General features: G+C 52.2%; 1 protein-coding gene across 1 annotated transcript in view; it reads right to left on the bottom strand.

Annotated features, from left to right (window-relative positions):
* TNPO3 (transportin 3) overlaps nucleotides 1-24,584 on the bottom strand; it is a 41,894-nt gene extending 17,310 nt beyond the window's left edge. The window contains exons 1-5 of the mRNA XM_050901339.1: nucleotides 24,459-24,584; nucleotides 7,726-7,926; nucleotides 7,009-7,082; nucleotides 6,019-6,175; nucleotides 2,084-2,227 (exon numbers count right to left, since the gene is read on the bottom strand). Coding sequence (XP_050757296.1) covers nucleotides 2,084-2,227; nucleotides 6,019-6,175; nucleotides 7,009-7,082; nucleotides 7,726-7,926; nucleotides 24,459-24,584 — 702 coding nt within the window. The remainder of the gene's footprint in view (nucleotides 1-2,083; nucleotides 2,228-6,018; nucleotides 6,176-7,008; nucleotides 7,083-7,725; nucleotides 7,927-24,458) is intronic.
* Between the last annotated feature and the right edge of the window lie 1,915 nt (nucleotides 24,585-26,499).

The raw sequence follows: 26,499 nt of genomic DNA, 5'->3' as shown, positions 1-26,499 counted from the left end.
ACGCATTTGGAAGACGATTCGGGGTCCCACGTGAAGGCGGACGGAGGGAGGAAAAACCGCCCGATTTAAAAGCGATGTTAAACGCAATAAAAAGGCTGGTGAGCCAAACGCCCTGTCCTGGGGGAGCCGGGTTTCTGCTGCAGCACGGCTCAGGAGCTGGGTCCCTGCGTGAATATTGTCTATTCCTTCTCCCACCGAATGGGAGCCCTCGTCTGCGTTTGTCATTCATCGGATCTGCACCACGGAACAGACGCAAATGCGGGATCCCGTTTAACAACGGGAGGAGGAAGAGACAATTCCTGCGCTGGGTCACAGGTCCGGGCAGCGTCGCAGCAGAAACCTCTGTCCTTCGGGAATTCCTCCTTTCTGTTTGTTCAGTTCATTGCCCTCCCTGTCGCAGCGATGCGGGATTCTCCTAACCTCCCCGTTTCACTGGCCTCTTCAGCTCTCCCGCATTCAGATGGGATGGGAAAAAACCACCCCCCCAAACACCTTCAGTGGTTAATTTTCCAAGGTGAAAATGTCAGAAAAGGCATAAAATATTGTTTTATTGAAAATCTGGAAAGAAAACAAAACAAAAACAAGAAAATACTGATTTTAGTATTTAAACAAATGCCGTTTCTTCAACAGCAAACAACTTTTAAAGCCAAAACTAACCAACACTCGAACCCACGAGGATGGCAAACCTACTTCAACAACGCACTGAACAAACGTATTGTGCTCAGAGCCCCACAAAACAATTTGGCTTGGAGCAAGGACCAAGCGCAGTGTGTTTCAGACCCAAACTCTCTCTCTTTTAAAGTGTAAGTATGCTCAAAAGTACACCTGGCACCTACTTTGGCAGCAGTAAGGGCTAGAAACGGTCATTTCTCAGATGTGAAATGTTCTATTCTGCTCTGAATGTTTTGCAGCCATCACAGAAAAATGGAACCTGGCTCCCGCTTGAGACAGACAAGATATCCGCTTAATACAGGCTCCAAAATTGACGATTAGTACAGTAGGAATAAGGAGAACAGATAAAAATAGAAGATTAAATAGTCTTTGAACGTTTTTCTCGATGTACTGTTTGCTGGCGAGCGTAGTAACGAGTTTTACGGAGATGAAAGGATCCCCGAGGGCAACGTAGCAGGAAGGTTCCTGCGACCCAACAGCTCCGTCTCTGCGGCAGCCCTGCCTCAGCCCGACACGCCGCAGGGAGCGGCGACCTCCGCTCTCCCCCGCCGCCGTCTGTCCGGCCAGCTCCGCAGGAACAGCTCCGATTCCCAAGCGGGCGCGGGGAGAAGGTGCATCACGGGCACCATTTAGCGGGACAGCCCTCGGGGGAGGATAGCCGAGGCAGGCGGCTGGGAAGGGCTTCAGTAAAACCAGGGAAGGGCATCGGCTCAGGAGAGATTTCGGAGTCTTTCAGGCCTGCCCAAGAACAGGGAACGGTGCTCACCTCTGAGCACATATTCTCTGGGTCAAAAGAGAAGGTGGGCAGGAAAGAGTAATACTGAAGGAGCTGCAGAGTCTCCTTCCTCCACGCAAACACACACATGCTTTTCTGCTTGCATCTGAAAGCTCTGCCAATACTTTCTGTCCATCAGCCTTGTCGTCACATCACAAAATCCTGAACTAAGGACCAAGCACACAGGCAGAGGAAACCCTCCAGTGCACCTCTGGTTTCACCCTGCAGAGATTAGGCAATACTAGGTGTTACTTATGTGCCGTCTCCTAAGCTTCCCAGGGCTAACAGGAGGCAGGGAAGATGTGTGGGAACTCGCAGCGGCAGCCAGGACTCCTGCTGTGGGCTGCTGCTCTCCGACTGTCCTCCGAGGCGGACAACCGGTACCGAAGGAAGATCATTTCGGGCAGCGCAGACGTGTTACCGCGCGCAGAGAGCTTGCACTTCCCTGCCTGCTCGCAGGGAGGGACAGCTCGCTCTACGGAGCTGATCGTGGTAAAGAGGGAATCGGAGGGTTCCTACTCAAGACAGGAGGGATGAAACTCACCTTCCACACCTCAGTCACTCGTGGATTTAAAAGTGGCACCATCCTGGTACCCAAGGCCCACCACCACCTCGTTTCCCGAGAGAAATACTCACCAGCACCTCGAAGAGGAGTGACAGTAACTTGCTGTTTGCCATGAAGGTGCTGTCCAGGACACCCAGGTTGAACCAGCTCCCCAAGCACCGGAAAATTTTGATGAGCATCTTCTCATCATTGCCTGCTTTCTCCACGCACGTCATCTACGGCAGGACAAGGAAGAACTGCTTAGGACCCCAACTCCAACATGTAATTTCACAAGCAAAATAACAACTAACTTTTGGAAAGCCATCCTGGAGTCTCTCCATTTAGCATCAAGAACTCCCCCGTGAATCTTAGCGAGACACAGGGGGCCTGGGACAGTCAGCAGTGATCGCTCCAAGAGGCACGCACAACGTTCAGCGATCAAGCAGCAGCGTTGTACCTTCGTGGAAGCAGCACTCTGACCAGAAGACACCTGAGGACGCCCACACCAGCAGAGAGGGCTTCTGCATCTACCTAGGGTGACCATGTCCCCACGCTGGTTTTGTAATCAGGAACACGACAGTTCTGCAAACATCCTCTCAAGAGCACGCCGACTTTGAGCATCCTCTCCAAGGAAGCCCTTTCAGGAAAGCAGACTGCTTCCAACATCCCCGTCCCCGAGTAAAGCAGCCCTGGACTGGGTGAGATGTTAGGGGCAGAGCCAAAAACCTTTCAGTCAACGTCAGCTGCTGTTACAGAAGCGACAAAAGCAGTTTGAGTGTTTTCATTCATTCCCAGCCCATCAGTTTTCTGCAGAATCCTGTCTCGGGCTGGTGGAGCACAGACACGAACGAGTTTCATACGTGATAAATCCCTAAACTCACTCGAATCTCAATTTTATATTCCTCACCACAAAACAACCACTGCTGAAGAGAAGATCGATCTCGAGGGTCAGACCTACCCCAAAGGCCAACCCGAGGACAGTCCAAACACACCATCGCAGTGTCAGAGACGGGGTGTGTGGGTCTGGCAGCAGCCAGTCGTTCCCAGCGACGGCCAACACTTCTGCTGCACAACAGCACCTAACAGCAACCCCTTACCGAAACCTAACGCCAAAGGAAGCCCTGACCTCGCCAGGCTGAGGGAAAGGAAGAAGGGGTGGGCAGGCAGGACCTGGAGAAGGATCCCAGACTCCCTTCTCCCCAGAAGAGAGCCTAGACTGGCCAAGCAGTCCGCACACGAGAGCTTCCAGAGATCCTCACTCCTCGCTTAACGCTTCAATCCTGAAGGCGGAATGTCGTACTTCGTCACAGTCCCTGAATAATTTTTTTAAAACCCCATTTTGTAACTCAAGAAAGTGAATTTAGCATTTAAATCCTACGCAGAAAATTGAAGTTTGCCCTTCGGGCAGGCGGCTGAAACGCCTGTGCTGGGATTTACCAAGAAAGCTCCAGGCAGATGCAGAGGAAGTCTGAACAGAAAGTCTTACGGCAGGGCTACGACCCTTGGCGACCCAACACCGGCGCCTCGCATCGTCTCCGGTAAGGCTGCGAGCAGCCGGAGCGAGGTGATGTTGTCTGTCTCACCGATGTGACAGCCAGACTTCTCCGAGATGTCCCAGGAAGAGCGCCGAGGGCTGGAGACGGCTCAGAGGGATGGCAGGGCGCGGGGATCCGAGGAAGGTGAAAAGAGTTTCAGAAGTGAGCGAGGACTCGTTCAAAGACAACTAAGCCTATGGAAAAAGTGGAACTGGGCTCCCCTCATGGCTGTGGCGGTAATAGCATGGACCTCTGCTGTGATAAATACAGCTTAGGGGGGAAGAGAGCCTTCTCAAGCAAGACCTGAGTTGCTACTGAGCAGAGGACACAGCTCAGCTCTCTGTCCTGATGCATCCTTGATCGTCATGATCCCCCTTCCTTCGGAGTTACGGGAGTAACTCCAGAGAATGAATCCTCCTTCCCAGGCCTCCACGGGGAAAGCCAAAGCCAGACGTTGCACAGACATGAAACATCCACCAGCAGTATCTGCCACGCTCGTATCTCTATTCCAGGCACCCTCTGCGGCTTTCTTAACCACAGACCCACAAAAAGCAGCGTGGAAACAGAGCGGGGACCTTCTGCAAAGGTTTCAGGCTGGATGCAAACTTAAACTGAGCCCTCCTTACCTCTACTCCCCCCTTTTTTCCAAATAAAACAAAGGAACACTGCTGGGCGTTGAGCTCGTGTTGGGTCCCATCAGAGAAGGGGATTCAGAGAGGGAAGGGCTATCGGGCAGGGACTGCAGGCAACATCCGAGAGGCACGAGGGGATAAATGAAATGGCAGGTTGCACGAGTCTGGAGGAAGATGAAGCGATGCACTGCAAGAAGAGAGGCTTCTCTGGGCAGAGAATCAAATCCCGGAGAGGGCATTCCCCTTCTCTCTGGCTCCTGAGAGCGAGCCTGGAGCCCTCTGCCTATTTCTGTGTGGCACAGTACTGGGGACGTGCAAAGATGCTGCACACGAGAGCTAGGAAAGACACGGAGAAGTATCGGTTGAGGAGGAGAAGAGAACACGGTCACAGGTAAAACGAAAACCTTACAGTTTTGCTCATCAATGAGAAGGAAAATCTAAACGACAGTCTAACAGCAAAGGGAAACTGTAATTCAGAGAAATGGTATAAAAAAAAAGCACTGCAAAACATGGGTCATTTCACATGGATAAAGTATGAAGGATCCTAGAGGCTGAGGTTCCTCGCGTCTTCAACAGCTACAATTCCATTAACAAAGGAATACTGCTAGCAGGGCAAGAGGGAGGCGGCTGGGAGAGAGCCGGGGAGACCGCAGACCCAAGTGTGCAGGGCAGCCAAGCACGGCAAGATGGGGCTGCAGAGCAGAGAAACGACTGCCGACGAGACACTGCGATTAAACGCACCAAACCTCGACTCCATCTGGAGCACGGTGACATTAAGCAGCTGCTTGGTGGAATTACAGACTTGCTACGCGCTGCCGAGGGTAGGTTACCTTTCCTTCTTTCGATAAGCAGCGTGAAATGGTAGACATTAACGGGAAGCTCTAGAGGCTACGGCACATGCTCCGTTAGAAGCCCGAGTCAGGGATCAGGTTGGCTACTCATTCACCGAGCTCAAACAACACTGAAGAACATGAGAAGTCTCTCTGGAAAGGAAGGAGCCAGCAAGGAGCATTTCTTTTCAGCCCCTGAAGCAATTTACCTCAACACTTATTTCTCTGCTCCCCAAACCTGCCCGGTTTTGGGGCCAACACCAATCTCGTTCTTAGAGAGCGTGAGTGCTCCCCAAACGGGGCAACCTTTGAAGAAGAACCAGGAGATTCAGCTACAGCCTCCCCGTTTGGCCAATACTAAACGTGGCCTGCAGCTAAATGCATAACCTCAGCTTGTCACACGACGGTCAGAAGTTAGGCAGGTACTTACATCTGAAAGGGGCATGAGAAGAGAGAGAAATCACAGCCTCCAAGTACCTGAACGCCTTTCTTCTAAGAGATATATAGACACACATACGTGAGAATCTAGAGAGGATGCAGAAAGGATCTAGAGATCTACATATACACACCCATAATGGGCTGAAATAATTTCTTAACCACCAAAATAACCCAAAACTACCCCAGCCTGCGCAGGAATCCAGTCCTAGCCAACTACTGGACCGACAGTCCAGGCGACTAAAGATCTTTTCCTGAACTTCAAGTACACAGGGCCAGAAGACAAGCCTCCACACTCCCTACCACCAGCTAAAAGAATGCAGTCCTCACACAGACAGTCCAGTTGAGACGATGAGAAAGTTACTACATTTCCATCACTAGCTCCATTTTCGATCCAGTGCTGACAACAGGAACCTGACTGCGATTTTGATCCGCTTGGAACTGAAACATAGAAGATCAGCTTGTTTCACACAGACCAGCTTTTCGATCACATCCAACCTGGAATAATCTGGATCAGTGGTGTGGAGGGGGAGAAGAAGCTGCATGAATTTCTTTAGCAGTTGACCAAGGCTCGGTCGCTGCTCGGTCTCCTTACCAGCAGAGAGATGACCGTGCTGGAATAGTACGCCAGATCTTCTATGATTTCGGTACGGCGGTTGGCTCCGATGCGCAAGGATCGGCTGTGAACCTCTTCTGGCAGCACCGTGAGGATTTCCAGCAGAAAGGGCAGTGATGTTACATCATTGCTGTACCTGAAACAACAGGGAGGAAGGGCAGCGCGTGAAGGCAGGTGACAGCCGAGCGCGCGCAGAAAACCTAAATACTGGCAAGCAGGTTACAGCACAGTGAGAGATGGAGGGGCATTTCAAAGAGACTCAGCAGAAGTGTTACTGCAAACACACTCCAGCGTCCAGCTGCACGGGCAGAGCGCCGTCGAGAAGAGCCTCCGTCACTGGTTTAGCTCAAGACTTTTCAACAGAAAACTGACAAAAGCTTTCCCAGCCCACGAGCACATCGAGCCCAAGTGCCGCTGCCCAGACAAATCAACTTCCCTCCTGCTACAGAAACACCACGGGACCACCTCAGCACGGTGAGCTGCCCAAACAAGGCAGCCTCAGCGTCACCGCACAACGGCGTGTGGCATCCCACGTCGGCAAAGACAGGGCAGTGAAAACGCCGTCGCGCAGAAACGGGGCGTTAATTACCGCACCGGCCGAGCGAGCGCCTGGGGACGCTCAACGGCAGCGAGTCGCTCGACCTCCCCGTTCAAGCCCGCACTACGGCTAAAGCTGGGAGGGGATGAGGGATCATCATGCAACAAAAACAGGGATGAGGGAAACCGCTGAGTCTCAGAGCGCCGCGTCCACGGCCTCTCTGTTACCCAGAGCCGCAGACAGCCCCACCTCTCCCTCCAGCCCATCTCCCTGCCACGATCCAAGACGCTTTAAATTATTAAGCAAGAAAGAAAAACTTTCCTATCGCCGGGCCGTTTGCTGCTGCGTGCCTTTTTGGACCGTGCAGGTCCACCCACTCCACATTTACTCAAGGAACAATTTAGAGTTTAAGGATATAAACAATTACTTACTTTTCAACCAGTGTTTGTACACAGCCTTTCCAAGAAGCCATTTGCAGGGCAAGGTCTGCTATTGCTAAAGCAAGCTGAAAGGGGAAGAGGGAAAAAAAAAAAATACAAAACAAAACAACAAAACAACACAGCTAAGTGCAGTGACCGATGAAATCTGCCCAACAGCACAGGAGAAAGGGTGCTGCGACCGTCAGACCTGAGCTCGGCAGGGCTGGCAGGTAATTCCGAGCCTGCAGAGGCAGGATATTAATGCACACTATCCCTGCTGTGTGAGCAATCCCTGGGGTTCGCTGCAGAATGCCCACCGCCCCGATGGGGTGATATTCTCCGCTGGGCTGGTTAGGGGCTGAACAGGCAGCCTCGCCTCAGTCTGCGTGGTGTCAGACACCCCTGTGCCGCAGAAATGTATGGATAACGGGAATGCTGTATAGAGAATGAAGGGATTTCCGAGAACATGCCAGCACCTTGGGAGAAATCCCCTCGGTCACCCAGGGCGCTGCTGGGCAGATCAACGTTTTGTCTCCGTTGCAGAGCACAGGGAAAACCCCAGGAACAGCTGTTCCTCCTCTCAGCCTCTCCAAACAGCAACCAAGAGGCTAAAGTAATTGATTTAAATAAAGGAACCAAATAATGAAGGAGGGCAAACAATTCTGTACTGGGAGACACCACCGGGCTGGCTGCAGAGCAGCTCCTTCCACCCCTCTGCTCAGCACCTACCTGGGTGACGATGACCGGTGACAGGTCTTTCAAGTTCTGGATGTGGGACAGCAAAGAATCCCGTAACGAAGCGTGGGAATCCGTGGGGAGTTCGTAGAAGGAAGTCTGTATCTTCATCTTCATGGTCTGCGCCGCGAAGTAGCACAACTCGACATCCTGACGGATCTGCAGCAACTGGTCGGAGATCTCCCAGGCGTGGACCTGGAGGCAAGGCACGGCATCGTCGGTGAGCAGGCAGGGGAACGCGGAGCAAACCGAGTAGGGACCAGGAGGCTTAAGGTGGGCTTTAAGAGAAAGCCCGAATTCCCCCAGATGAAAACGCACCCTCTCCATCAAAATACCCCCATCATTTTCACCAGGAGAGTCCATGCCGCGTTGCTGTCACAGCTCAGGCCGCAGAGGCTGGCTAACGAAGGTGCCGGGGCCATGACACCCACCCCATGAGCTGAATGAGCAGACCAGCTTCCAGCACAGAGCTGACATCGGCGGAGATGCTCATGGCTTCAGTCACCACAGTCCCTCCGGGAGAGCAGGGATTAGAGAGCAGATCTGATGCCCACCCTCGCAGTAAAGAGCAACGAAAGAAGCTTTTTCGGGCTAAGGTGGATAATTGCTCCGCCTATTACACAGCAGTAAAACTGGAGAGCGCCCAGCAAGGGACAAATAGAAAAAGGAGGATTGGATAAAGGTCTCCCCAGATCAAAATAACGATATGTAATTGCAAGACTGAAGCCGCCGGGTCCATCTAAGAGCACACGCTGGGACCGGTGACTCCACAGCAGGCTACGGATGTGCCAAAGAGCTTGGAAGAGAGCCAGCAACGAGGGAAATCATCGTCTGCCCGGCCTCAGAGAGGCAACGAACGGCCGCCCGGCTGGTACGAGGCCAAAGGCTTTACCCTTTGCGTGGGACCAGAAGCTACAGGGAGAGCGCTGGGTGAGCCGGAGGACCGGTGGGCACTGCCGGGCAGACCCCGTGCCACCCTCGCCTCGCTGAGACGGGGGAACGGGCAGCCGCAGGGGACAAGCCCTTTACACCCCGGGCACCATTTAGACCTGCGAAGCACCTACTGCAGAGGGTTTGGTGGGAAAACGAAGGCAGTCGGGGAAGGAAAGCTTGGCTGGGCCACCAAGCGTCACCAAACCCGACCAAGGATGGCGGGGCCACCGCCGGAGCACGTCAGCACGGCTTGGAAAGAAACCCTTGGATTTGGGGTCTCCTGTTAAGGAAAGAGATCTTCAAAGGACTTGGAGAATCAATAAAATATTCTTCCTTTCCTGAAACATCTGCAACACATTGTAGGTTTGGTAAGATGATGTGTTTTTTCTGAAAAATTCAAAGTAATGTTTTATTTTACCAAAACACTTGAAATCTGTGCATGCTTAAGCTTGAACTCATCAATTCACACAATCCACCCCGTGCGTGCGACTAACATCGAGTGCCTCGGCCCCCCCCTCTGACCTGCACCCCAAAAGCTGCTACACACGAGCCACGGGCCCTCGTAGGGAACAGGCTGACCACATCCAACACTCATCAGATTATATTTTCTAGCACTAGAATCACTACGAAAGTCACTCTGTTGGACTCCAAAAAGATATCTGTGAGAGAAAATAAGGTGAACGGGTCGTGGGACTGGAGGATGGCGGATATTTCTGATTTTTTTGTTTGGGGGAGATGAAAGACAGTTCCAACCAACATTACAGAGGGACAAACATCGCACCCTGAAAGGAGGAGTTCCCCAAGAGCCTCGTGTTAACAGCCAGCGAGGCAGGACCCCACAACCACCACAGAGGAGGACTTTATATATGTATATAAAGTCTATCCAGGTCCAACAGCACAGTGAAGGGAGCAATTAAATCGATTAAATATATTAAAATCATCTACAGTACAAAGGATTCTGTCTGTTTGCCTTTTAAAAAACACTTTCTAAGCCAAAAATCCGGGTGGTGATACCAGCCACTGCTCGATGTGGACGTTACCGTTCTTCATGCATTTGAAGCTGCCACGATGAAGAGAAATCCCAGTAAAAAACAAAACCAAAACATCCCCTTGCTTTCACCTGGAGGAAACATCCACGTGGAAAAGCAGATGCAGGCTGTCGCCTTCCCTACTCCTTCAAAGTCACAAACTTCTCCTCCTAAGCTTACATTTAGGCATCGAGGCGGAGGGGGGGGGAAGCTTTTTGGGATGTGTCTACGGCTCACCCCCAATTACCTACAAGGGAAGCAGAGCGTTGCATTGCGTCGGGCTGCCCAGCGCAGCAGGACTCGGTGATTCAGCCAAGCAACAACAACAGCTGATACCCCGGTATGGAAATAAAGGAGGGTTTTTTTGTTGAAATCCGGTTTGGGTTCATGAGGTCCAAGAGGTTACGCAGGCCACCCGCGCAAACACCTCTGGAAATCAAAGGAGAGCTCGGTCAGACATCCCCGGTGCATCGGGGCTGACATCAAACCCACGGCGTGGTCTCGGCTATTTTTATTTTCCAAACTTCAAGCACCCTCTTGCACAAGGGCACCTCGGCGTTACCCTCGCCCCATCCCCAGCCTAAGCACGGAAAGACAGAATAAGACAGGCTGACGTCTTATTTTACTGAACTTAAACACTGGGAATTTTTGCGCTGCATGAACCTAAGGCGGCGTTAAAAATAAGCTGATGTCTATATAACGGAGCAGGATTACTGCTCTTAGGTTTAGCATGGTTAAAAAAATGCAAAATTCAACTGATTTAGATACCTGGAAGCGGTATTTCAGATGAGCATTTCTGAGCTTGAACCATGCTATGAGGCAATGGTGTTGCAGCCCTCATCTCCGACGTCCTTTAAGCCACAGGACTGCCCTGAATTAAATCCAGTGTGAAATAAAACCTCTATATTTTTAAAAAAAAACAACCCTTCTAGTCCTCATTTCAGTCTTGTTAGCAAAGGAGATTCGATCATAACCTTCGGCCAGTTGTTCCAATGGCTAAATATACTTTTTTTTTTTTTTTTAAAAAAAAAAAAAAAAAGCGATCTGTCTAGCCTTGTCTTCCAGCTGCATTTGACGTCTTCCAAGTAAAAAGCCACATCTGTTATTGAGAATTCGATCCTGCATCAGCAAAATGGGTACAGACCGCACAGCCAAAAAGAAGTAACAGGCGCAGTGGGCCAGTAAATCCCAGTTCGGCGGGTCAGCGAGCTCTTCCATATCCCAGCTTATTGGCTTCTGTAATTAACCCCCCCCCCAGCTTCAGTTTCTTTCACACCTTCAGTATTACACCGGATAGACTTGCATTACGTGACTTTATCGCCTGGATTTTCCCAAATGTAAAATGAATTTGGCACCTCTGTTCCTCCTCCGCGCAGGAGCACGCATGCCACCGTCATTCAGATTTTGCTTTTAATAGGCTTGAGAAACCTCCTTGCGATTCCTCGCTCCCCGTCAACCTTCTGCCGTTCAGAGACTGAACGAATTCATCTTGAAAGAAAAAATAATCACGTTTCAAAACTTATCTATCCCTTGCAGGATGGTGGGTGCCCAGAAACAGTGGTGGTCTCTAACACATCACCAGCCGATGCTCGAGAAACCAGACGTCCTGGGTCCGCGGCCAGGCACGTGCCCAGGGGCCTGCAGCGTCATGAAGAGACGAGGCCACGAGCAGTTTGTCAGGTTGTTCAAGACTTCAGGTCAAGGTCAGTGTGATTCAGTCTTATTCCCAGCTAAAAACAGTCTTTTTTGCATACGGCAAAGTAAAATCCTGATTTCTTTATAGTCGGTATTAGCACAGGGCTCAACTCCTGAATCTACTCCCTGAAACTTTGCTGGAAGATATTTCTACAGCCATTTTAGCCCATAACGTAGTACCTGAGCTGACTGTCAACTCCAAAAGTACCCAGACACGAGACTAACGTATGTCAGGGACCCTCAGACCACCCCAAGACGCTCAGCACTCTGCTGTTCTCCCGTCTCCTCTCCCCTTCTCCTTTTAGCTCAACTCAGCAAAATTCAAGCAAACAATCGCATCCAAATACAACGGAAAGAGCCCCAAAAGAAGCGCGGTAATCGCCTTATGCTCAGCCTGCGGGGCAGGCGAATCCACCCCTGCCACATCCAGACGGGAGCAGGAGAGCTTCGCTCTCCACAGCTTTCACCAGGACACAGCAGGCTTTCTCCGCGGGACCATAACCTCCCTGTAAATGCCGGTCCCTCTCACCTCCCGGCCACGCGTGAGGTTGGCTGCTAGTCCTCGTCTCCAACCTCGGGCCGACACCGATGCTGTGAATCGCTTTTACCTTTGAACTTTGCTGCAGCAATAGGCTGGGGAGCGGACGGACGAGACTGCCCACGGACACACGGCCGGCCGGGCTCGCTTCAACGGCTGCTCACCAGGCTTTAAAGCCATCGCTTGCGATGGCCAAGGAGAGAGTCTTTCCGGAGCTGCCTCCTTTCGGACAAGCTCCTTTGCTGTTACCAAGCTTTGATCCTTCCTTTCCAGCTGCCTCTGTGACCACGGGCTGCTCAATAAGCTTCCTCCAATAACTCCAGCTATTACTGGCGTATAACTCGCCCGTAAAAACTTCAAAACGGGTAGTAAGAAAAATTTGGACGTATTTCTGACAGAAATGTCCCTACGGATTTATTTATACGCACCAGGTAATTCCCAAGCTAATAATAAATAAAAAGCCTTTCTTAAGAAACTAAATAACTACAATAGCTAGAATCACACTAGACCCTCTGCGACTCATATTAAAAAAACCTTCTCAACTGTATTAATGGGCACATATTTTCCACGGCGTTTAGAATTGAACAATTACGGACACGGCAGCAGAAAGGGGGACCCGGCAGTAAGTGTGTAAGGAGATCCTACCAAAAAGCATGCAAAAATCAAGGCCAGAGAGCCGCGGCTCTGCTATACAAGCAATAATCTAACTGTCTGGAAGTTGCTGATTCAACAAAGACGGCAAAATTATTAACGGTTTCGTGATCACTAATGACTGACGGTACTAAGAGAAGCTATTTGCGTGCCCAAAATTTACTGCAGCATAGTCAGAAATTATCTAAACCCTTCAAGAGCTGAAATTAGTTGGCTCGCACGCCCTCAGACAGCTCCAACGATGATTACCTGGACTGCCAATCAATACACAGGAAAAAGAAAAACCCTGAAGTAGTATTTAGCAAGAATAGATGTATACAGAACAAGAAATGCCAGGTTGGGAAATAAATTCTTAGTCTTTGGCCGCAGCTAACAAATACCCAACCTATATCTCACTGCAAAGAGGAACGCATCTCGCCAACAGCCGGAGAGCAGCAGAGTACCTCAGGAGGTTAACGTTACTTGGGGAATTTTTTCTGGGCACGTGACAACAAAGTATTTCCAAGGTGTTAGAAGAGAATGATTTTAGATTCTAGTGTTGACCACCAGATCGCTAAAAAAAGCGAGTTAAGAGCATCCTCCAGATTACAAGCGCTTGCAGGAAGGAAGACAACGTACTATGACCATCAGATTGCGCACGGAGGATCTTCGCAAACCATCTCAAGTCTTGTGGATTTTTGGGTTTTTTAAATAAAAATTGCCTTCTTACTGAGAACACATGAGTACTATGGGGCAGAAAAGGCTATTCTGGAAGCATACAATTTAGCCTGCTTGGAAGTTTGGAAAAGAAAGGCTCGTTCCTCATTTTCACCTACAAACAGACTCAGCTCCAACTGGATTTCCAGAGAGATCCATGAAGATGAAGTAACCCAGCCTAGGTGACAACATCCCCTTCCCTAACCACACAGAGGGGGACGCCCCCGAGGGCCTTATCAACTATCGGTTCAAACTAAAACAATCTTCACTTTCCAACCCAAACTATTTTTCATTTTTGTTGCATAACATCGCCTACATCCTTCCGCACAGACCCTTCTAGAGTAAAGGCGTTTGCCTGTAGACTGTTGTACTTGGGGGCTAACACCAACCATACTATAAATAACTATAAATAGGACGTTGCCATTACTTTATGAAAGGATTTTCACACAAAATTGAGGCTGGTTTACAGTCAGAAGCAAAAGTGCTCTTGCAGAGATGTACTGAAGCTCCCAGGGAGGAAGGAGCCGAGTGCCGTTGCAATGTTATAAACAAATCACGAGCTCCCGTTCCCATCTGTACGTACCGGCGTAAAGTCCGGCTTCCTCCAGTCCCCTGGGATCTATCTGCACACACACAGTCTTGCTCACATCAGCAAGATTTTCTTTTACCACCTATCTAACTTCATACTGGGGTTCAAAATTTCCTTTTGATGTAAAAATTGAGCAATAAAAGAACGAGCATAAGCCAGGAAGACAGCTCAAGCCCTTGTCGTTGAGCTCTGAAGATCACCACCCAACAGGATTTGTCTTGATGCACCCGGCTTCTAGAGGCAGATAAAAACCGAAACCCCACGCTAAAGCGCAGAACATTTGCAGCTTGACATTTAATACTGGGATGAAATACGAGTTGGGTATTTACACGGCTGTAACAACAAGGGACAAAGATGTAAACAAGGCGAGCCTAGGGACCTTCTTCACACAAAAAAAAACCCCTCCCCACAAAAAAAGCAGTATTTCTTTCATTTTAACAAACGGGTAGATGAGAAGGCATTCGTTTAGAGACGACTTGTAGCGTTAGAACCCCGGAAAATTATAATTGAAAACATTTGCAAAGAAATCAAATGTATTTTTCGTCATTTTACTGTTCACTTTCTGCAGTTCCATCACTTTTCTGCTAGGAAAGAGGACCGATGCCTAGTGACTTTCACCACGCTGGTGGCATCCAGAGGACAGAGATCATCAGCTGGAGGACAGGAGCCTGCTACAGAAGCGTTAAGATTCATGAACAAAGCATCAGCGTAGCAAGTTTTAAATAAGTAAAAACCTTCTCCAAGGGAGGGGAAAGAAAAATGCAACGGAGCAGAATGAGCACCCCATGCCCAAACCATCCACACCTACATCAAGCCTCCCAGCCCCATTCTCACAACGCTTATCCACAAAGGCAGCCACGTGCTCCCACATTAAGGCTGCTCTTCAGCCCCCACGATGACGTCATCCAAGCTCTTACACAAACGCAGCCTTGATGCAAGAACTCTGATGCAAAGAGCCTCAGCCCTGGAGTTGGGTGGAAACGGAGCTGGCAAGATGCGTCGTTCCTGGAGAGAAGAGCTGGGCGGTTTGCAGCTAGAAGGAAATGCAAAAAGGGCCTCAAACGGGAGGTTGGAAACCATAAGCGGCTCTCACAGCTAAGTAACGTTGCCTCTTCTGCTCAGAAGAAGATGCACTGCCCAAGAGGCAGAAGGATTTTAGGTAGGAGGACACGTCTACCAGCCTTGGCACAGAACCGCTTCCCCAGCTCCAGGCGTGGGCCCGGTCCCCAAACCGCGGCATGTCCGCACCAGAAATCTCCAGGAGAAAAGGGACCGTTGCCTTCCCTGCGGATACCTCAGCTGTTCTCCAGCTCACGTAGAAGGATCTCTTGCTGGCACTGCATCACCTTCTGGCCCCAGTACTATAAAGTGACCATCCATAAGGGAACGAGCTTAATGCAGCTCCTGAGGGACGTGGCCAATTCCCACCACCTACTCCTCCAGGCCCACCAACTGCCAGACGCGACGTCAGTTCAGCTGATGAGACCCTGGCGACAATGGAGACGGAGAGAGGGCAGTGAAACGGGCACCACATATTTTGAAGGATGAGGGCTGGACAAAGAGACAAAAAATTCCCCGGACATCTCAAGAGCGGCCGTCGTTTGATGGAGCGTGGCAGGAAGCATCCCTGAAAATCTGCACTTGGCTTTGACCAGTCTGAGTCTGAAGACAGACGACCATCCCGCAGAAGTGCTCGCTGCATCCCTTCGGTGCAGAACGTGAGGCACTGAAAGACTTGAGATGTGAATTTAAGAAGATTCATGGAGTTTGGCTATGCCCATCTAACCAAAGGATGTGCAGATGGCTCTAAGCAGCTGTGGAGGCCCTAGCTGCTCCCTAAGCTCCAAAACCAGTTTAGAACTAGATGGTGACCAGAAACAAGCAAGTTCCACCAGAATTTAATCTCCTAGTATGGAGCAAGAGACCATGAGTAAGAGGGAGGGATTCAGCGCTGTACTACATTGGGTGCCAATGCTGGAGAGAGTTCATAACAGCTCGACTTTGCTCATTCCAGCCAGAAACCTTCAATGACAAATAAGTCTTTCTGGAGAAGCCGACTCGGGAAAAAGAAGCGTCCAGTCCATTCAATCCCAGCTAGCGGAAGAGTTACTCGCAGAACAAATCTTCCAGCTATACGGAAGCTGAAGCACCAGCCAGAGGAGCTCCTAACACAGCCTTAAATTTTATGGATCCCTTTTAGACAAAGGCTGGCTTGAGCCATAAAGCTGTGAAAACAGAGGAGGCTTCACGCTTGAAAGGCAGCCACAAAGCGTTTCTCTCACACCCCGGCCTTCCGACAAAGAGCTGTTTCCATTCTTTGGTCAAATGGTACCTCCAAAGTATGATATGCCCAAGGTCATAATTCCCAAGCCAAGCAGTTGGCAAACCCTCTCAGCTATTGAGCAGTCTCTCCCCAGGGTCTCATACAGGCTTTTGAAGGACGGTTCCAATGGACATCACCGCCTTGAGCTCAAGCAAGCTTTAGCAAAGACAGTGCATTCAAAGTCAAGTCTTCTGCTCAACAAGACTTTGAAGATGACTTAAGAGGCCAGTAAAGGTAGGCATCTTCCAGTGGACAGCCTGCCAGCCAGACTTATGTTTGTTATTGAGAACACAGATGGCAGCTTGCGTGCTGGAGACGTGGTTTCACCACGAGGCCAGGACTCGTGATGGAGTCCAGCAAAGATCCCTGAAATTTCTCTCCTTTTCCACACACCAAACTGAAGGAACGGGCCTATTCAATGCCAGTCTAAGAGACGGATACCAAAACAGCACAAAGATGAATTATGAGTTGTAGGTGCTGTGAGAATCAAGAGCTTCCAGCTCAAAAGGAAAGTATGTGATGGGCCCTTTGGTAAAACCTTGCCGCAGAGGCAGCACTTCTTTCTGAACTTCCACCAACATGTTTAACTTGCATTTTTTTCCTCAAATTATAATCTCACACCCCTTCCTTGAAAGGATTCAAGGCAATCTTTACCATGGAAGACTTACATCGTAGCAAGGAACACTTTGATACGACAGCAGAAAAACCTAAAACTCAGAATCACAGAATAGCTAAGGTTGAAAGCAGCAGACCTGGAGGTCTCTGGTCAAATCCTCTGCTCAAAGCAGAAGCAACTTAAGTCAAGCTTGTTCAGGGCAGTTGTGAATATCTCCAAGGATAGAGACCTCCTCACCCCGATCTTTGTTCCAGGGTTTATCCATCCTAACGCAGCCCAGGGGCAACTTGGTCTCCTAAACCCCAAACCACAATGTTGCTTTGCAGCCGGTCATCCCAAAGCCGACCTGCTGCATTGGGTTTTTGCATCCTGGGGAAAGGACTTTGAATTGGCCTTTGGTGAACTGCCCAAGGTTCCTCCACCCACCGAGGTCCCTTGGAAAAGCAGCCCTGCCTCCAGAGTATCAACCGCTCCTCCGACTTGGCATCATCCGTGAACTTGCTGAGGGTGCATCTGTCCTATCATCTGGGTGATTAATGAAGACGTTCAGCAATATCCACACTACTATCGACCCTGAGGAATGCCACTCGTAACTGGCCACCGGCTGGACTTCAGGTCGACGACCACTACTGTTTGAGCCCTGTGACTGGGAGAGTTTCCCAATCATCAGGTCCATCTCTCTCCAGTTTGGTTACAGGAACACTGTAGGACACAGTGTTGAAAGTCTTGTTAAACATCAAAGAACAGGACATCCACTGCTCTCCCCACCCACCACGCCAGCCATCTTATCATAGGAGGCTACCTGGTTGGTCAGGAAACTTGTCTTCTCCACTGACAGTCCAGAAGACACATCATTCTCTCTTCCGCAGCCTTTCCTACCCATTGCTTTTGGCCAGATATGGGCCAATTTCTTGACATGTAGTGCTGAATGCTTCAAAAACCCAGGACTAGCACCAGTAGAGGACTTGGGTTGAACACAACCCTGCAGTCTGGAGTACCTCAATGACTGGTGAATGAACACAGCCCCTTCTACAGAGGGTCATTAAGGTCTCCTCTTGGTGTGCTGGCACACAGATCCTCTTCCAAAGCTCTGTCAAGATGCCATCACCTCTCAAAAATCCATCAAGGGCTCAGCAGCTTGCAGGAGGCAAGGTCATCTCCAGCTCTGGCGAGGGCGGCTACGCTGCAAGCAATGCTCTCCAAATGAGCAGTTCACCTCCAGAACGATGCTTTTAAACCCATGCTTCCTTCGCATGTGCCAAAACAGACTTCCAGACGTCCCTCCGCAGCAGCCACTCATGCATGATTGCCCAGTACAACTGGCCAAGTGCCCCAATAGACAAAAAACCCATCAGAGCAAGGCCAGTAACCCCGTCCTTGGGTACTTGGTTACTGGGGTAACCAGCAACAAGCATTCTTGTGAATCTGGGGATTTCTCATTTATACTGGTTTGCTGGTAACGTGAATCACGAATTTTGGGTCAGGCTAAAGCCTTGTTGACCAGGATGGTTTAAGCGATGGCCACACCATCGTTGCCATGGGACCAGATCTAAGCTTGAAGCCTGCTCTGAGCAGCAGTGTGGACTGGAGACCCTCAAAGGCGACCCTTCCCGTGATCCTGTGATGTTATTTCAGGCAGGGAAGGGGGAAAGTTAGTCCTACATTTAGAAGAGCGATGAGCCCGATGCTCTCGAGCCGCACGGCCTGCGAGCAGCTCAACCCCATCTCCTGCACCGTACCCGTGCCACACAGCAGGAGGAGGGAGCATGGAGCGGGGGCAAAGCGTTGCAGGGCTGCCAGGGCCACATGCGGATTTTGGCAGGCAGCTCTCTGGTTTGGGATGAAGGGTCCCTGTTGGTTGGACAACCCCAACCCACGTCAGCCTCAAAGCGACAGGCAGCACCAAGCCACAAGCACGTACAAAGGAAGAGCGACAAGACAACACCAAACAAATCTAGGCTGTCCGAGACACTAAAACGAATCCCTAACGTCTGCTTTTACACCTTCGAGGAACGCAGGAGGGGACAGTAAGAGCTGGCCGCGTCGGATGCTGCGGCCGACCGGCACCCAAAGGTTCCCTCGACCACCCGGCTGCAGGCGATGCGGGGATTTTACATTGACTTCTCTTCTCATCACCCTAAAATGAAAAAGCTTTAAACAGTGTTTGCAAACAAGAGGGAAGCCAGCAAGCACCTTCCTTTCTTCGCCTCCCGGGTTCTCCTCGCAGAGACGATCTGTCTCTCATGCGTTTCGTGGGCTCCTCTCCGCACATGCAGCACTGATCATGGGGTGCAAGGGCAGCGAGATTTTATTTCCCTTAAAACAGTTTGGGAAAGGACTCCAAAATTGTTACCAGCATGCTTCAATTGGTAAAAGGTGTTTTGGGGTTTTTTTAAATTTAATTAGGGGTTATACTTCTACCCAATATTATCATTAAATTAACTTTAGGGACAGATCAAAGGAAATCCATATCAGAATTAGTCACTTAAATGAACCCTGTCTGGCTACGAGCCACATATAATTTCCGCCTCCTAGAAAGCACTTTATGAATCAACATTAAATCACAAACCAACCTACACTTAATCGACACCGAAAAAAACCAACGCACCAGCTCGCAGCTGCTTATCTGCACCGCACATTTTACGAACGCTCTGCTCCAAAGAGTAGCTAATGAAGAAACACTTAAGAAATCAGGATCGGAAAGCTGAGCACATCTGAAACAAGTTTAATCCCTACATTTGGTACGACTCTTCTGCATTAAAGAAACTCCAACTAGTCTGGAATTGCCTTTATGCAACTCCAAACATACAGCGTAGGTTCGCCGGTTGAATGATCCTCAAATTCTGTGATTTAGGTAAACTTGTACCTACAGCCGACCTCTTCAGCGCTGTACAAGACACAGGCAAGCTCACAACTGCTCTTCAAGATACTCCGTTACGGCATGCCTCGTTCCCCTGAAATAATTAGTGGTTAGAAGGCAAGAAACGATGCTGCAGGGGGAGCAGATGGACAAATCTGAACCACCCAAGCTGATCACTACCAGCGACCTTCCCGACACCTCTCAGCATCGCACTGTCAGCACCACGGAGTGATTGAGGCCCACCCAAACTAACGTTTAAGCTTTAGCTTCTCGTCCCCACGACGGCTCTAGCGTGCGACGACCATCCTGGCCAACAGCGAGATCTTAAGACAACATCATGACTCCAGAAATGCAAAAAAATAGCAGCAACCCAATCCCCACAGCCCATCCGCGCAGCAGCAACCGATACGTAACCAACCGAGACCCAGCCGCTCAGATATCAAACAGGCACAAACTGCTCATGTGCATCTCTCATCGAGCACTACCCTGGCTGGTGACGAAGAGTTAAGAAATATTCGATGATGGGTGTCGTTTGCACAGAGATGGTTTGTGAACAGAAGAGAGTCCAAAGAAAGGACCTTCAGGTTATTAAATCCAAGTGACTTGATCCAGCTCGAGACACAAGGAGGCCTTATTTACAAAACAGTAACGATAAGCGAGCACTCGGTCAGTGCAGCCACTGCTTCGAGGATCAGCAGATGACGCTCCACGCCTTTGGCCTGTCGCTGTTGACAGTCAGCAAACGAAGTGGAGAATCAGTTATTTTCCCTACTGACCCACCTAGAGAAGTCAGGCACCAAAACGCACCACACTCTCTGCTTTTACGTTTTTACGTCAACCACTGGACACAAAATCCTCACTTGAAGCTCATCGCCGAGGCTGCACCTTCAATAAAGCTGATGCCTTGCACACCACATCTCAGGAACACGTTGTTAAAGAGAGAGAAGGGGTGAAGGGCGCAGAAAGACGGCAAAGGAGTTTTGATTTTCAATCTTCCTCTAAAAGCTACAGCCCGACGTGCACGTCCCACGAGCAGGCTTCTGCCCCCGCCGCTCGCTGCGGCTACGGGCAGGACGCTCGCCCGCTGCTGCCTCAGCTCCCTCCTCTGCAAGGGGAGGGAGGACGCGGAGCTCTAAAGATGGAGGGTGGCAGAATAACCTCCATATTATACATTTATAAACTCTCTCTCTATATAAATGTACAAAACAGAGGTATAATAAGAGTACTTGCATCTTCAATGCTGCCTGCTCCAACGGCTAATGAGTTGTATTAGCAGGAAAGGCCTTCATTTCAGGAATGGCCTTCCAACCCGAAAGCAAGCCGGCTGGTTCCTGCCACAGCTAAGGCTGCAATTTATGTTTGCCTTCACGACTACAGAGGAATGCAGCTACTTAAACATCTAAGTTTAGTCTCTCTGCCCCAAAAAAAAGCAGCAGAAAGACTTTTACTTTCCAACGTACCTTCCAGGCACCTGCTCCAGCGAATGTCCTGCGACCACCCATCAGCAAACTTCTCACTGGCGTGTCCCAAATCCTCTGACCGCGCTCCACGACACGTGCAAGAAGAGTTTCCTGCTTTTAAACTCTGCTTTGCCACAGGCAGCACTAATCCTGCAGCACCACGCCACGCCGAGCACGCAACGCCAGTGACGGGCACGGAGCTAGCACTGCTTGTTAAGCACAATTCCCTCACCCCGTCTCGCAAAGAAGCAGCTGAAGCTTCTGTTATCTTCTTTATGAAAAAATTATGTTCAATGAGACCTCAGCCATCAGCTACCTGCAGCTTTACACCCTCAACTACACACAAGACTTTTATCAGAAGCTTTCATTTAGGCACAGGGATCAGACGACCTCGTACCTGCAGGGAGAAGTTGCTAAGAAGCAGCATATCATCATCCCCGTACCCATCAGTAAAACTACCAGGCGGTTTTACCACGGCCGGGGCGTGCTCGTACCCCACAGCGGCTGTGGGCTCCCACTTACCATGGGGTTAAGATCACGCACGCCGACACCACGGGGCAACGAGCGCGGCATCGGCTCGCTCCAGGCTGCCTCGTTAACCATCGCCGCAGAGCTCGCAACGTCACTTCTCTGGGCAGTCGTTATCTTCTCTCAATGAGAATGAGGGGGCTGGACAGCCCCCAGGCCTCCAGCAAGTCAAATTTGTCATCTGTTATGATGTTAATGCTATCAAAATTGCTCACCTTCCTCCGGCTTGCGCCTGAAAGTTGAAATAAACTCAGTAAAGAGTAGTTTAAACAAGCCAAATATGCTGAACGAAATCAGGCTGTGCCCCAGAGCACCCAAAGGTCCGGAAAATAACTAGCATTAATCCTTAGACCCGGCAAATAAATCTCTGAAAGGATCGGGCCAAATAAGCACAAATAAAAAGCGAGAAGCAGCAATGCTATTAACCTGGAGCCGAGCTAGCTCGCCGCTTGTGTTTAAAACACCTTGTACATACAACAGAGTCAGTCCAGAGCTGGAAAGGGATTTCTGAAGGCATTTCTCTTGAGAAGAGATAGGAGAGAGATTCCTCTCTGAAAAGCAAAGGGATCCCCTTTGTGTTCTGGTACAAGAGCCGAGGTGCTTCGCACGCCCTTATCTGCGCGGCAGGACAAAAGGAACCGCGCAGAGAAACCACGGTTTCAACCACGGGAGACCGTCTGCGCGACAGCCGGAGCCAGCCGAGGGGAGCAGCGCAGAGAGATGCCTCGGAGGAACACAAAGGCTAAAATCACATAAGGGCACCCGTGATTTATATTTAAACCAGCCTGGACAACACAGATATGAGCCCAAAGAAAGCACCGCGGAGCAAAACAAACCCCACGACTTTCGACAGGCAGAGGGATCCTGTCCTTACGGGTGGTCAGGGTATTAAAACTTAAAAATAAGTCAAGCTCTCCTTTTGATGGGGCAGTTTGTACCAAGCGTGGGCAGCCAGAGCGCAGCCCACAGACCTCTAACGCAGGGGAAATACCTTCAGCCTCCCGTCCCGGCGCGGGTGAAATCCATCTTCTTCATCCCGTCGCATCCCTCACCCACCCCTGATTCTCCACTCTGCCCCAAAGGCTGACCAGGAACTCCTCTAAGCACACTGCGAAATGGTTATCCCCCCACCAACCGATCCGCATTAATTGCGGCATCGTTAACTCCCCTCGTACTCGAAGGCAGCACAGAAGTCGGAGTCCTCAGGCTGCTCTTGGCCCCCTCAGGCAGGGACTCGGCAGCCAGGAGGCCTCACCCAGCAAACACCGAGCACCCACTGCTGCGACCGCAGATTTGGGTTGTTTCCGGAACAGGAATCATCTCTGAAATAATCATCTCCCTTTTTCAACTGAAATGAGATCTTCGTACGGGCATAACCACGGCCGGCAGCGCTCAGACCCACCGAAGAGCCGTCGGGGGCTCGAACCCGCCGCCGAGCCCCTTCACGGAACCCAAATTCTTCCCCAAGCGCTTTCTGAAGGGCGAAGCCCCCTTCCCGGGGTGGGGGCAAACGAGGAAAGTGGCTGTCTAAATACACACACACCTGACTGATGGGTTTTTCCTCGTTTAGCAGGATAACCGCGGAAACAAACGCCGCTGCAAACTCTCGTGGTAACCGGGGATGTAACTCTGCGCGGCGCACTCAAGTAAATTTAAAGAAAAAAAAAAAGGGGGGGGGGGTGTGAGGGGGGGGAACATGAGTTTGTGGTAATAAATGGTCTAAAGATTTACCAGGCGGTGGGAAGCTGGTAGAGCGGAGCGGAGCTCGGCGAAACCCGCTCGGGAGAGCACTGAGGAGGGGAACTCTCTGCTCCGCTCCACGGGATTCAAGCTTTGAGATAAACAGACCAGCGAGGGGGGGGGCCACGAGACTCGCTCCTCCAGAAGTCACAGCCCGTGAGATAAAACTCATCAGGCTTCTCCTGGGACGGCATCAGCACCCACCGAAGATTTCAGAGGAAGAGCAGAGGAGGAAAACTACGTACCACGGTGCCACAAAGGGCACCAGAGCCGCGCAGGGAGCGATGCAGCAGTACAAAAGACGACAAGGAGAAACAATAGGCTTCGGAGAGCAGAGAAAACGAAGTCACCCCCAGCTTTACAACTGAGAGGGAACAAATCTGTTTCCGCGACACAATGTGAGGCCAGAAAACACACATTGACTCCCAAATTTACTCTTAAGGCTAAAGTTTGGGGGAGAAAGAGCTCGCCATATGTTGCTTATAGACTTCAGAAAGGAGGAACGGGGCTCTAGCTCTGGCACCGATCCCCTCCAACGCCTTCGGCCTCTCCAGACGACACCGGGCCAGGAGGGCGATGCCTCCCCCCCTGGATCCGGCGTGGGATACCCGCCGGCTCCCTCACCTCAGGCGGCGGGAGAAGGTCGGGGCTTGGCCCAAATTTTTCCCCGACACCTCTGGGAGTCCTTTCCTCTCTCCCAGCCGCCGTGAGGGCTGAGCCAAACACGTCAGCCCGTCTTTCCTGTTATTAAAAAGAAAAGCCGCGGAGGGAGCTGACAAAAGGCCGGGCCTGGGGCTCCCCAAAGCCGCTCGGAGGGCGGCGTGACCCCAACAACCCCCTCTCCTCTCTGGATGGAGCCCCGGGGAGCGGCCCAGCGGCGGAGCCAGGCCTCCCCGCCGGGTACCGGGCACCGAGGAGGCGCGGCCGGACTCCCCGGGGGGGGCCGGGGGGGGGGGGGGGGGGGGAAGTCACCCGGACTGCGGCGGGCCCGAGGGCGGCCGCCCCCCCCACCCCCGTACCCCCTCCTCCCCCCGTCCCGGCCCATCGCCCCGCTCCCCACCAGGCCTCACCGATCGCTGGAGCTCGCCCAGCCAGCAGCTCGCCCGCTCCTTGCCGCTGGGGTCAGGGTCGTGGTAGAGGGCCTGCACGGCCTGGTAAACCACCTGCAGGCTGGGCTTGCCCCCGCCGCCCTCCATGGCTGCTCCGCCGCCGCCCCTCAGCGCCGCCCGCCGCTGCCGCCCGCCGCCATCTCCTCGCCCTGCGCGCTCCGGTACCGGGACGGGGCGGTGCAACCGCACAGCGGGTCCCCCCCGGAAACACGCGCCCGCTGCCGCGCGCGTTCCGCTTTCCTTCCGTTCCGCTTCCCTTCCGTTCCCTTCTATTCCGTTCCGCCCCGCTCCGTTCCGTTCCACCCCGGCTACGGTCTGGCCCGGTTCGGCTCGTCCTACGCCGCCTCCCCACCAAACCCCAACACCCGCCCGGCACCAAGCGGTACCGCCAGCCCCGCCCGGAACGGTCCCGCCGGGTTTCCGGGGGTGCTTCGGGCAAAGCGGCCCGGGTGCGCCCGGCCCCACGCGGAAGGGACGCGCCCGCCGCGGCGGGAAGGAGCCCACGGGGGGGGGGGGTGCCTCCATCGGCCCGTCCCGGGGGGGGGGCCCATCGCCCCCCAGTCCCATCACCCCGTCCCTTTGGGCTCCCATTACCCCCCACCCCGCACTCCCCTTATCCCGGTCTGGCTCGGCGTACCCCCGTTATTCCCGGTGGTCCCAACAGCCCACGGCGATCCCGCTCCCCCTTCCCACCTCCGTTCCCAGCCCCTGGGGTCTCCTTGTGTCGTGTGTGTGTGTGTGTGTGTCCCCACGGGATAACTCAGCACCGTCCCGCATTGACCTCCCACGGGGTCCCACCAGCCCCACGGGGCTGCCCCGATATCCCCCCCCCCCCCCCCCCCCTTCCCGTGGCCTCAGCCCCACGGAGGTTCTCTGTTCTTTAGGAAAGGGGCTGACCCACGGGACCGGCCCCCCCCGCACCCCGAGCCCTCATCCCACCGAAAATTAGGGGGGGAGATAACGAGACCTGGGTGGGGGGAAGAAGACGGGAGCATGGCGGGATGCTCGGGCGGTGCTGAGCGCTTCTAGGGTCAGCAGGATCTCTCCCACCCGTGTACAGAGCTCCGGCACCTTCCGTGGTCGGAGAGATGGGATCTTCCACCGGACAAGGTCACTTTTGGGGTAATCCAGACCTTTTTTTTTTTCTTTTTTTCTTTTTTTTTTTTTTTTTTGGACCCCTCTCTGAACACCCGGCGTTGGGAGGATCAGCAAACCTGCGGATCGGCGGGAAAAGAGCTGCCGCAGCGGCACGGGAACGGGGACTTCTCCCTGCCCCACGGCTGCCCCGCTCCTGGGATCCCCGCCGGCTTCGTGACGTGCCCGGGATGCGATCCCGAACCCCGGGGCAAGGGGCTTTGCCTCTGCTTTACCCCCTGCCCGCGGGGATGAGGCTTCGCCGCGAGGGATGGGGAGCAAGCGGAAGGCCCGAATTGGGGGGTGATGCTCATTTTCCTGCCTCCCTCGTGTCCCCCCCCACCCCGGCACGCACCTCCGCGGGGGGACGAGGGCTGGGTATTTCCGCAGCGAGACAGCCCGGCCGGCCGCTGGCACAGCGCCGAAATCCCCGGCCCTGCTGACTTTGCTGTCCGGTGCAAAGCAGCCGGCACACGGGCTTTAATCCTCCGGCTCCTCTGCCGCCGCCGTTGGCGTTTCTGGCTGGACGCGGTGATGGGAAAGGGTCAAATCCAGATCCCAATATCCCACTGGGAACCTGTCGTGAGCCGGACCCCCCCTTTCCCGGGACTGAGCTGCCCCCGGTCCCACACTCCAGCTCTAAACGCTGATGCGGGGTTGATCCAGACCCAAGTTTGGTACAAATACCAACTCTGGTAGGAGACTGGAGCCTCCCTGTTAAAACCAAGTGATCTGGCACAAAAAGACCCCGACAAAGAGGAGCGAGACCCAAAACGGAGCCGTTTATGGGCTCTCCTGGAGGAATAGGGTTTGGGACAGGCCGGTCAGACCGGCTCCCCGCACCCAGAAGCTATGGGATCTGCGCGAT

The sequence above is a fragment of the Gymnogyps californianus genome, chromosome 1, assembly GCF_018139145.2.
Source record: "Gymnogyps californianus isolate 813 chromosome 1, ASM1813914v2, whole genome shotgun sequence".
NCBI classification, from domain to species: Eukaryota; Metazoa; Chordata; class Aves; order Accipitriformes; family Cathartidae; genus Gymnogyps; species Gymnogyps californianus.
Note: the sequence above shows the minus strand (reverse complement) of the source record. Positions and strands in the feature narration are given on the sequence as shown.